At 60.1% G+C, this 11,775-nt stretch overlaps 1 protein-coding gene across 3 annotated transcripts; it reads left to right on the forward strand.

The window, feature by feature from the left end:
* Positions 1 to 3,066: 3,066 nt before the first annotated feature.
* Positions 3,067 to 11,510, forward strand: PPP1R26 (protein phosphatase 1 regulatory subunit 26). 3 transcript variants are annotated; one of them, XM_082657459.1, is made up of 4 exons: positions 3,166 to 3,204; positions 4,603 to 4,664; positions 4,782 to 4,902; positions 5,969 to 11,510. In XM_082657459.1, exon 4 carries the CDS (start codon positions 6,432 to 6,434, stop codon positions 9,996 to 9,998), a length of 3,567 nt encoding a protein of 1,188 aa, XP_082513585.1. In that variant the 5' UTR covers positions 3,166 to 3,204; positions 4,603 to 4,664; positions 4,782 to 4,902; positions 5,969 to 6,431; the 3' UTR covers positions 9,999 to 11,510. The 3 variants fall into 3 exon arrangements, with proteins under 3 accessions (XP_082513586.1, XP_082513585.1, XP_082513587.1); XM_082657461.1 differs by lacking the exon at positions 3,166 to 3,204 and adding an exon at positions 4,401 to 4,427; XM_082657460.1 differs by lacking the exon at positions 4,603 to 4,664 and having other exon boundaries at positions 3,067 to 3,193.
* Positions 11,511 to 11,775: the final 265 nt, after the last annotated feature.

The raw sequence follows: 11,775 nt of genomic DNA on the forward strand, positions 1-11,775 counted from the left end.
ATTCATGCCCCTCCATGGCTTCAATTGTTCTTATTTGTAAATTTAGCCACTAAATTGGTAAACGCTTACAAAATCTCAGCATGGTAAAAGCTGCCCTGGGCCTTACCGCTAAGCCAGAAGCCATAAAGGAAACTTCACAGATTTGGTTACACAAATTGAAAACTCGTGCATGGCCAACAAAACAAACCAAAAGCTAAATCCAAAGTTAAAAGAAAAATGACAAACTGAAAAATAAACGAGTATACACTGGAGATGAGCTAAATCCTTAATGCAAGAAACTCTGCAAAAAGAAAAAGACACACGGCCCAAGAGGAAAATTTTAAATGCTCACAGAACACGTACAGGCAATTTTCCAAATGGCCAGTAGTAAAATAAAAAGATGTTCTACACCACCACCAGGCAAAGAAATTAAAATCAAAGTGGAAAAGATTTGTTTTACCTGTGAGATTGCCAGACGCGAATGCAAGGATACAGTCCAGCCGTGCTCCCCACTCAGTGGGTAGACGGTATGTCAGCTGGGCATTTCTGGAGGGCATTTTGGCCAAAACGCATACCAGTCCTCAGCCCAGGCCAGGTCTCTTCTAGGAATTTACCCTGAGGAAAACTCAGCCAGCTTCCAAGGACACATCAGCAAAGATGTTCATCACAGCACTATTTACAAACTGTGGAAAGGGACTTCCCTGGTGGTGCAGTGGTCAGGTATCCGGCTGCCAATGCAGGGGACACGGGTTTGAGCCCTGGTCCAGGAAGATCCCACATGCCGCAGAGCAACTAAGCCCGTGCGCCGCAACTACTGAGCCTGCGCTCTAGAGCCCACGTGCCACAACTACTGAAGCCCGTGCGCCTAGAGCCCGTGCTCTGCAACAAAGAGAAGCCACCACAATGAGAAGCACGCGCACCGCAATGAAGAGTAGCCCCCGCTCGCCGCAACTAGAGAAAGCCCGCAGCCAAAACTAGATAAATAAATAAATAAAATTTAAAAAAATAAAAACACTGGCTGTGTAGGAGCTTCTAGTAACAGGACTGCTGATGACCATAGTAACATCTGTGCATCCCTTTTTGTGGCTCATTAGGTTATTAATTAGATGTCTTTTCCCAAACTTCTGGTAATGAAAGAGTATGACTCATAGAAGACAGTGTTTATTAAACAATTCTCTGAAGCATGAATGCTATGTTTTCATGGCTTTCAAAATTCCCTAGGCGGATAAGGCTAGAAATAGCCCCCTTCTCATTCCTGCAGGAAAAAGCCTCTGACTTTTTTCTCCTGTCCAACTTCTGGCACTTTTTAGACAGGAAGCGAAACCCCAGTTCACCCCGAGATACGTCTGGGTCAGGGGCATGGAGGCTGGTAGGGATGGAAAGACGGACAGTCTTCGTGTCTTGCTTTCAACCTGCCCCTCCCGCTGCCCGGGCTCCACCCCCACCAGCCCTAGCACCCTGAGTAGCAGTGGGACACCACAAGCCTCCGGTGAAGATCTCTGAACTGTTAGAAAAATCAAACAAAACCAGAAAGAACTTCAAGGCCACACAGTCAGCGAAGAGACCAGAAAACAGAACCTGTCTTACTGTGCGGTGGCGGAGGGGGGTGGGGTTGTTCCTGGAAGACAATGCTCCCTCCCCATTCCCAAACAGGCCAAACGCCCAGGACAGATGTGTCTTTAACATCTGTTTCCTCCTGTTGGAACCCAGCTGCAGGTACGCCTATGGAGCCAGTCACAGGGTGCCCCAGCCTCCACCCCGGCCTCCACAGACCCCCAAGGCCAGGCCAAGGGCCTGCACACGGTCAGGTGCTCAGTGACCATCTCCTGAACGACTGAGGGATGCTCTGCTCTCCCAGGTCCCCTGCGGCTCTGAAGTCCTGGGCTTCCACTACACATGAGGCTGCCTCCCGAGCTTCCCTGCTGCAGGACCCCGGCCCCTGGGCGGGCTGTGTATCCATTCTTAGCCTCAGGTTCCTTATCCCGAAGCTTGGGGTGAAGTAGGAAACGCAGACACAGAAGCATTGGGCAAAGGCAGCAGGAGGCCTGGGTAGCTTTCCTGGAAAGAAGGCTGGCCATGCAGCACTGGAGCTTGGGGTACTGGGGGGCAGGGGGGCACAGAGGGACCCGCTGCTTCCAGGGAGCCAGACTTGAGCTCTGCGCAGACTTAAGGCAAGGAACCACCTCCTTCCAGCCGGAGGCACGGTGCTAGGCACACAGCGGACGCTGGCCTTGTAGGAGCTTCTAGTAACAGGACTGCTGATGATCACAGTAACATCATCCACGACAAAGTAGCCCATCTGTGCGCCTCCCGGCCTGAACTTCCCACCGGGGACCGCGGAGGCAGGGCGGCGTCTGCCAACTCGGCCACTGACTCAGCGCACGACCACCGCTCCCGGGGCAGTTGGGGGCCAGGGGAGAGGGCGCCCAAACAGCACCGGAGGGCCCCAGCCTCTGGCCGGAGTGGGCTGGGGGTCAGACATCACTCCAACTACTCACTCCAACCGCACCGGGCGCATTTCGGGGGGCAGGCCCGAGGCTGGGGAGGGGCGGGGCGTCTCCGGAGGCTCGGGCCGCCTCCGGGCTGGGCAGGCGCGGGGCGCGAGCGCGGGCGCGGGCGCGGGCGCGGCGCGGGGCGGGGCGGGGTGGGAGCGGGGGCGGCGCGCGGCGCCCGCGGCTCCTCCGCAGCGCGGCCGGCAGGTGGGCGCGCGCTCGCCGGGCGGGGGTCCGGCCGGGCCGCGCGCCTCCCCCGGAACTCGGCCGTGCCATTCCCATGATGCCCAGCCACCGGGCACGGCTTCCGGAGCGCGGCCGCCGCAGCCCCGCCGCCGCCGCCGGTAGGTCCGGGGAGGGAGCTCCGGGGGCCGCCCCGCCCCGCGCACGCGCGCCCCGCCCTCCCGCGCGCGCCCCCGGCGCCGGCGGCCCGGCCCCTCCGCGCCGGGACCCCGCCGCCTCCCCGGGACGCGGCGCGCGGGGCGGGGGCCGGTGCGGGGCCGAGTGGGAGGAGGGGGCCTGGCCGGAGGGCGGGCATGCAGGCCGCACCGCGGCGCCGGGCCGCCGGGGTAGGGGCCGCGGCGGGCGGGGCGGGCTCGGCCCGGCGCCGGGTAGTTAGCTGGCGCGGAGGGCGGGGGTCGCGGCCTCAGAGGCGGCTCCTGGCCGGGACCCCCGCCTGCGCGCGCCCGCGTTCCTCGAAGCCGGCCGGGCGCGGGGCCCAGGTGAGGCGCAGGTGAGGGCCCGCGGCGGGACAGCTTCCGGCGCGGCCGAGGGCCCGGGGCCCGGCCCTCCCGCTGAGATCGTGCCCTGCGCCCCGCCCCGTGCAGCTTCCCGGAGGGTCACCGGGCCCCTCGCCCCCAAGCCCACCGAGCCCAGAATATAACCCGGGTGCAGCCCTGCGTGGAGGCCCGACCCCTTCCTGCCAGAGAACCGGGTCGCCTCTCCGGGCGCCGGGATCCCTCCCGGCAGAGGCTGCGCTGGGAGTGAGCGCCCCCAGGCCGGGAGCAGAGGGCAGGGCAGGGTCAGCCGGGAGGGTCTCGCCTGGTCTCCGGCCCCCTAGGCACTGGCAGTGGCCCTGCAGCTTTGCTGGGGAGCCGTCCTTGCCGTATTGTAAAGTGTCATCTTCCGCGGGCCAGGGCCGGAATTCCAGCGCACGCCCACTTCAGGCTGGCCCTCCAGAGAGGGCCCTCCTTCTGGGCCTTGTATCCCGACCCTCACCTCCCTAATCCTGGGGAAAGTCCAGCCTGGGAGGGAAGGGCAGGAGCGGCACAGCGTTAATGGCGAAGCCACATCGCGTGCGGGGAGCCGGACTTGGCCAGGGGATGAGCATTAGCGAGGTTCTGTCCTCCTGGAGGTTGGTGTCTAGACTGAGAAGAGACCCAGGTGCCCTCCTCCACTGTCAAATTCTAGCACCACATGGCTTTGGGGCGCAGGGCTGGGTGTCCTCACAGCCACCCTCCAGACCTGGTCCGCGGGTTCTCGTGGAGCAGGGTGGCAGTTTGGCAAAGCGAAAGCCCCCAGGCTTCAGCCCACAGTCTCTCCAAGTACAGTTTCGGGGAGTTTTCCAGAATGATTCATCTCATTGTGGGTGATTGTCTTAAAGCCACAAGCTGTCGCTGGAGACGCTGTCTGAATTTTTAACCTCATTCTTGCGCTAGGTAATTTGACAGTTCAGAAAACTGCCCACTAGGAGTCCGAGCTCTCGATAGTCATGTAAGAGCTACGAACATGGTCAAGGTGATGAGTAGAGAGCAGCGCCTTTCCTTCCGCCCACTCTGCTACCTGGAGTGGAAACCACTGCAGCTTGGGTTCATCCTTGGGCCCACTTTTTCAGATAGCAGTGCTGTTTAAGAAGTTAATATTCTTTATTTAGACTCTTCCCAGTTCAAGGCCTATGCAGATGTCTCGTAATCGCTGTCATTTTGCCAAGGCAGCTTGAATGATGACCACAGCAAGGTGGGCGCAGCCCAGGGAAAGAGCCCTCCGCCTCCCCACTGTTGCTCCCCACTGCCCTTGGGAGGGAATCTCCCTGGAGGGTGGTGCTGTGGGAGGGATCGTGGACTGCTATGGGTGCTCACATCTGAGGACAGATAAATAGCCTCCCATGTTCCCTGCCGTCACCATCCTACAGGATCAGACCGATGGCCCAGGAGAGTTGGGAATTAGTTGTGGTTAACTGTATTTGGCCTCAGGGTAAGTTCTTCCAAAATTGAATTTTGAGCCCTTAATGTGATTTCTTTCCCCCCAAATACTTACCAGCTGTAGTTTCAGCCTCTGAATTAGGTCTCTGATTCTCTTTAATCTTGGCAGTCAAAAGTCCGTTTAAAAAGTGGGCACCAGATGCTACAGCGTAGAGGTGGGGGGACGAAGACCCAATCCCTGAACCGTTCTGCAAACGTCACGCCGAACCTGGACTTGAAGAGAATCGCAGGTAAATGCAGCAAATTCTTTTACATTGTAGAGTCTCACTTTCTGAGCATAAGTAGTAATAGCAGAGGACTTCCTTCTGAATTGGTCATGCCCTCTGGTTAATTGCTGGTCCCACCTGTTTGGGCACGTCTGTGCCTAGGTGGCTGGGCTAGGCTTTCCTGGAAAGGACTGTGGTGTGTAAACACAGGATTCTGTGCTCGTCAGGAAGGAAGCTCCTGGGGGAGAAGGATCTGCATGGGAAGCAAAGCAAACACACAGGCCACTTCCGGCCACCCCCCAAGGCCCCAGGGTGGTGACCGCCTTGCCCGGCACTGTTTGGAGTTGGAACTCGATTTCCCTGTTTCCACAAGCACTGCCAAGCTCTCCTCTTGCATCTCGGCTACTTTGCATTCCAGTTTGCAGGGGATCGGGAGAGGTCAGAGAAACATGTTAAGAGCTGACAGTTATATGATGTATTTTGCGTCTCTCTAATTGGCTGTGTACAGCCTGCGTTATGTTCCCCTCCCCGGTGGTGGTCCCAGACCTGTAGTGTAAAGGCTGTTGGGAGCAGCTCTTCAAAGTGTCCCCAAGACTATCCCAGTGGTTCTGCCGACCCAGCCACATTTGGTCTGAGATACAAAAGCTGTGGAGAAACCACACAGCGTGAAAAGGGGCGCCTTACTGTGTTTGGGGCAACTTCTATATTAATTACCTAAAAATAATCATACGGTCCCGTGAGACCATCTGGCAAATATACATTCGACGTTTTAAAATAAAGAGGCTTTGGGCTTCCCTGGTGGCGCAGTGGTTGGGAGTCCGCCTGCCGATGCAGGGGACACGGGTTCGTGCCCTGGTCCGGGAAGATCCCACATGCCGCGGAGCGGCTGGGCCCGTGAGCCATGGCCGCTGGGCCTGCGCGTCCGGAGCCTGTGCTCCGCAACGGGAGAGGCCACAACAGTGGGAGGCCCGTGTACCGCAAAAAAAAATAATAATAAATAAAATAAAGAGGCTTTGGTATAAGTGAGTCTTTAAAGTTGTTTAGGGAGATAAATGTTTAAATGCTCCCATTGAGTAACTTCTCATTTCAGGAGCTGCTGATTCGCGTCAAGGTTGGACCTACCCACGACATCTCACTGAACCTGGATTCATACTAGTTGTTCTTTTCCACCTGCAGAGGAGCACTGAGTCTTTATCTCATTGGCACCTCCTGACAACTTCTGGAGGTAAATAAAACCTCTGTTCCTGTCCCGGAGAAGATGGACAGAGGGACGGGGAAAGGACACTCGTGTGAGCTTCCGCGAGCTCGCTGCGGGTGGCTCGGAAGCGTTTTCTCATGAAGCTTCGTGGCCGTCTTGCATCTACAGCCAAGGGAGATGCGACCCGGGAGGCGTGAGTGACTTGCCCTGGGACCCGCGGCCGGCTGGACCCTCACCAGGCCCACCGCTTCTCCGTGACGTGACCTAGGGCGCCATCCCGGCGTGCCTTCTCCTCCAGGATGTGAAGCAGGCAGAGAAGCAAAGTGCCGCCTCTCTGCGCGTCCCGTCGGCTAGGATGTATCTCATGAATGCGCCTCCTGTGCTCGCCCTGCCGTCCAAATGGGAGGCCTTTGGCCCACCCGGGAGCTGTAGGTTTCCCGGATGCTTCTCGGAGCCGAAGGAGGGCGTCCCGAGAGCGGCGGTGAGCGCCAAGGTGCAGGCGGTCATCAGCACGCTTCAGGGGGACGGGGCCGCCCTGGGCATGAGTGGCGAGCATGGCCGGCAGAGAAGCCAGAGAGCGGAGAGGGGCCGCGGCACCAGGCTGGCTACCAGCCCCACCTTTGCCGCCTGTGGTCTTGCTGTTGGTTTTGACCCCAAGGGGGAGGAGGAGGCCGCGGCCCTTGGCCCCCTGGTGCTGGATTCGGACAGTGATGATTCCGTGGACCGCGACATTGAGGAAGCCATCCAGGAGTACCTGAAGGCCAAGAGCGGGGCCGCCCGGCCTCCCGCAGCCGGTCGATGCAAACCAGAGCCGCCTCCGAGCGGCACCCCGACCGCCCTGTGCCCCCCAGACCTTGCAGCTGGCCCCACTGGTGTCCCCAGCAGCCACAGGGGAGTCGGCCAGGACCAGGGCTCTGCCTCGCCGCTCAGCGTGAGCAGTGAGGACTCCTTCGAACAGAGCATCCGGGCGGAGATCGAACAGTTCCTAAGTGAGAAGAGGCAGCACGAAACCCAAAAATGTGACGTTCCTGCAGACAAAAAACCAGACCCCACTGACAGCTTGGCCCAGTCGGCGTCTAGATCCAGCAGAGAGCCGACGGGCAAGGCCTACCAGCAGGAGCTGGCGGGCGCCTGTAAGGAGTTCACCTTCCGGAAGCCTCCCAGGTCCACAAAGGCTGGCGCGCTGCCCAGAGGCCCCAGGTGCAAGGTCACCGTTGAGCCCGCCGCGGCTGCGGGCCGCCCTGCAGAAGCAGCCCCTGGTAAAGTCGGGGTCAGGAGGGGCACCGGCTCAGGGAAGAGGGGAAGGCGAGCCAGGAGCGCGGCCCTGGTGCCTGAGGCGGCCGACTCAAGCAGCGATGATGGCATCGAGGAGGCCATCCAGCTGTACCAGCTGGAGAAGAGGAAGGAGGCAGGCGGCGAGCCGCCGCAGAGGGCCCTGCCCGCGGAGGAGAAGGGCCCCGGGCCCCCTACACACGGCACGGGCCTCTGCACCAAGAGCACCTGGCTCGAAGGCCACGGGAAGACCCCGGGCAAGAAGAAGCCGGTGGCCACCAAGGCCGCGGACTTCAGCCCGGGTGGCCTGGACCCCGACCACCCCTCCAGGCCTCCCAGGGAAACCGTGGCTCCTGCACCTCCAGGAAGTACAGCTGCCGAAAGCAAGTCTGTGGACGGGTCCCCGTGCCGCGCAGACACATCCGCAGAGCTGATGTGCGCTGAAGCGATCCTGGACATTTCCAAAACGATCCTGCCGGGTCCCCTGGAGGGCGGCACCAGATCCCCGCCCACCAGCCCACTCCTGTATCCCCACGACGTGCCTTCCTGCTCCGACGGTGACAGCAGCTCTGTGGACAGCGACGACAGCATCGAACAGGAAATCCGGACGTTCTTGGCTCTGAAGGCGCAGTCAGGGGGGCTGCTGCCCAGGACGGAGACGTGCCCGCCACCGGCACACAGCCCGCTGCTGCCGTCCGGCCTCAGCGCCTCGGCCTCCAAAACGCCGGACCTGTCACTGAGCTGCAAGAGGAAACGCGGAGCAGGCAGCACCGCCGTGCGGCCGTGCACGCCCAAGAGGACCAGAGACACGGCCGAGGCGCAGGAGGGCGCCCGGGACGCCGACCGCAGCCAGGGGAGAGCGCAGCCCAGCCAGGGGAAAGCCAGCGAGGCCCCGGGAAGGGAGGGTGAGACCTGGGGCCAGCCTCTCCCCTGCAGGACGGGCGTGCTGGGTGATGAGCACGGGGCCCCGGTCACGCAGGGTACCGTGTTGCCAGGCCCCGGGAAGGCGGCCGAGGCGAGGCGCGTGGATGAGAAGGAGAGCTCCGAGGACAAGAGCAGCTCGCTGGACAGTGACGAGGACCTGGACACGGCCATCAAGGACCTGCTGCGGTCCAAGCGGAGGCTCCGGAAGAGGTGCAAGGACCCCAGAGCCGGCTGCAAGAAGAGGGTCAGGTTCAGCACCACGGAGACGCAGTTCCTGGATAAAGTAGGGGGCTTCCCGAAAGACTGGAAAGACCGAAGCCCACATCTGCTGAAAAGCTGCCTCTCAAAGTCCAGAAAAGAGAGCCCGGGGAGACCCTCGCACGTCCTCTGCCGAGAAGCGGTGAGAGCAAAGCCAGACGGCATGGCAGCCGAGGACGCGCCCCCGGCTCCCCGGTCCAGGGGCCAAGCCGCAGGAAGGAGCCTGTTCTCTGGTGAATCGGAAGCCCGTGAACTTCGTGGTCCGGCCCCAAGCCCCAGTTCCCTGTCTGATGACAGCAGCTCTGTAGACAGTGATGACAGCATTGAACTGGAGATTAGGAAGTTTTTGGCCGAAAAGGCCAAGGAGTCCGTGAGCGGATCAGAAATTCAAGGAGGGGGCCCCACCGCTCTCGGGACGGGGAATGGGGGCAAGCCAGAGCTGCCGTGCCGGAAAGTGCTACCTCCCGGCCCGGCCCTTCAGCCTGGCATGTGCACCCGGAGCCAGAGGTGCAGGGGGCCCTTGCAGCCGGCCGAGGGACCGAGGGGCCCGGGCAGAGCCTTCGCTCCGGCCGGGAGGAGCAGCCCCCGCGCCGAGCCGGCCTGCAGCCCTGCAGCCCTGGCCAGATGCGAACTGGTGCCGCCCAGGAGCGCCAGCGGGACCGCGTCTGCCAAAGGGTCACCAGCCAGTAGGAGAACCGCCTATGCGCCCAAAGATAAGAGCCCGAGGGGGGCCGAGGCTGCCGCGGGGGAAAGCGCATTGGCTCAGCTCCCGAGCTGCATGGAGGCTGGCGCTCGGGCAGACAGCCGGAGCTCACTGGCACGGACCCCAGGCGCCGAGCGAGAGGGGAGGCCCCGGGCCGGCCTCGCCCTGCCCTGGACTGACTTCTCCCCCCAGAGCCGGTTGCAGAGCACCTGGGCACTGAGCACGAAAGGCAGGGACGCGGCGGCGTGGAAAGGGGGCCTCAGGGGCCAGAGAGAGAAGCAGCTGGAGGGCCAGGCCCGGGGCTCGCCCAGCCTCGCCGTGGACCCCAAGAGAGGCCTGCCTTTTGCCGGCTTCTCACCACTGCTCTCCACGCAGCTGTTTCACTTCGGGAAGAGTGTCTCCTGGGGGGGGAAGCAGGCCAGCCTCTTCAGTCCCCCCCTGAGCCTGCCTCTGCAGGGCGCATCCTTCTCGGCCTTCCGAGAGACCCAGGCTGGCCACGGCCCAGTGTTCGGAAGCTCACACTTGCTGGTGAAGCAGGAGGGTGGCCGCTGGCCGCCCAGGAAGTCCCAGGCAGGGCTCAGTCTGCCCGACAGGAGGAACTCGGGGCCGGAGGAGAGCATCTTAGACCTGCGGTACAGGCGGAGGGGGGTGGACAGAGACGATGAAGACCAAGAGGTCCTGGGCAGCGATGCCAGCGAGTTCAGCGATGCGTCTGTGGAGGAGGGCGGCAGCCTCTTGGCCAAGGGCCCCGTCCTCCAGCTGTGAGCACGCTCCTGGCCGCGGCGAGTGTGGGCGAAGCATGTGTGTGCCCGTCCCCACATGTCACACACTCCTGAGGAAAGGGCGGAGCCCCGGAGGCCCCTGTACAGCCTGTATATATGTACACTAACGCGAAAGGATGTTTTTATTTAACAGATGTGTCCTGGTAAATATAATTTTTGTAGGCTTTTTGTAAATTATTTAAAGTGCTGTAAAAAATATTTTTGGTGAATACCATTGTTGGATTTTGTAGGGCGTCCCTCGGGGCAGTTTTCCGTGGTCTCCGCACTAGTCTTAGATCAGCAAACACTTGGTTCCGACTGTCCCTGCACTTGGGGTTGAGCGCTGGTGGCCGTGGCCAGTCGTGGCCACAGTTCGGGCCCGAGGAAGGCAGCAGCTGGTGCCCCGCCTGAGACGTGCCAGAGTGCCCCAGCGGGCTTGGTTGGGACACCCCTGGACAGCACTTCTTATGTAAAAGAGGCCCGAGCATGTCTTCAATTGGAAAAGCGTTTCAAAGCACAATGGCCAGCGAGCAAACCGGCCATGCCAGTTGCACGTAGGAGTCCTGAGTGAGATCTCAGGGCCGGTCACCAGTTCACGCCTGAAGCCTGTGTTGTTTAACGTCCAGTCCTGTTCAATCATGACATGATGCTACCGGCTCAATAAACCTATTTTTATACAGGAGCTGCCGTCCTTCGTTTTTAGTCAGAGCTCTAAAAAGGTACCAGGCAGCCCGTGTGTTTTAAATGCCCTTGTCCTGATCTGGGCAAAGCAAAGAGGCAGCGGCTGCTTCATGGGTTCTGGTGCCCGGAGTCCTGAGGACCGAGGACAAAGCCCACCGCCCTCCGGGAACTGGGCTCGCTGGGACTGTGCTCCACCAGCAGGGGCGTGCCCGTGCTCGGTGTGTTTGAGCGGCGGTGCCACGCACACAGGGAAGAGCGTGGCATCCTATACCTTGTGCTCTGAGGCTGCTGCGGTGCCCACAGCTACAGAAGAGGCAGGTGGGAACCTGCACACGTGAGGCTGAGCGCTGACGTTTACCCGCGATCGTCCAGCAAACTGATCGGCTGCCGCAATTGTGACAACTCATCAGTAGCTGCAATGGGCCTGGAGCAAGGTTTAATTTGCAGCTGAAGTTGTTATTCTGATGTGCAAGTGAATTTTCTACATGTTGTGCCCGCCCCCCAGGTCTTAGCAGGAATTCACTTCTGTACCCAAATGGGGACGTGTGCCAGCACCCACAGTCAGTGTCCGCTGGGTCAGATGCTGTGACGAGCAGGCCCTGTGGACTCTGTGACCGTCCGGTGCCTACGCGCTGTGCATCCGATATTTCCGTTGTCGAATATTCATTCACTTAAGTGCTTCCCGGAAAAACAATTAATAATCCATGCTTTAAATTTCATTTAATTTTGAAGGAGTGCTTTTAACACTTGAAAACAAAAATCAGCTTGTTTTGTATATAAGAACTGGATTTTTTGTTTTTTGGGTTTTTTTTATGCTAATAAATCAGGCACTGCTCACAAATCAGTTGATGTAGTCTGTCCTGTGCAGAGTGGCCTTTGCAGGATGTTGACGTGAGAACCCGATGTCCAGGACCTGCCAGTGTTCTTCTGTGCCATCGTGCATTTAGTCCTGAGCACCTGTCTGCTCCTGCGGCCCATCCCAGTCTCCCCCAGACCCTTTGCACCTTCCTCTCCCCCTGCCTCCCTAGCCCCAGTCTGTGTGCTTACCTGGCAGTGCAGGCCATGCCTGGTTTTCACAAACTGGACATAAACGTGATCGT

The sequence above is a fragment of the Grampus griseus genome, assembly GCF_964374135.1.
Source record: "Grampus griseus genome assembly, chromosome: 6".
NCBI classification, from domain to species: domain Eukaryota; kingdom Metazoa; phylum Chordata; class Mammalia; order Artiodactyla; family Delphinidae; genus Grampus; species Grampus griseus.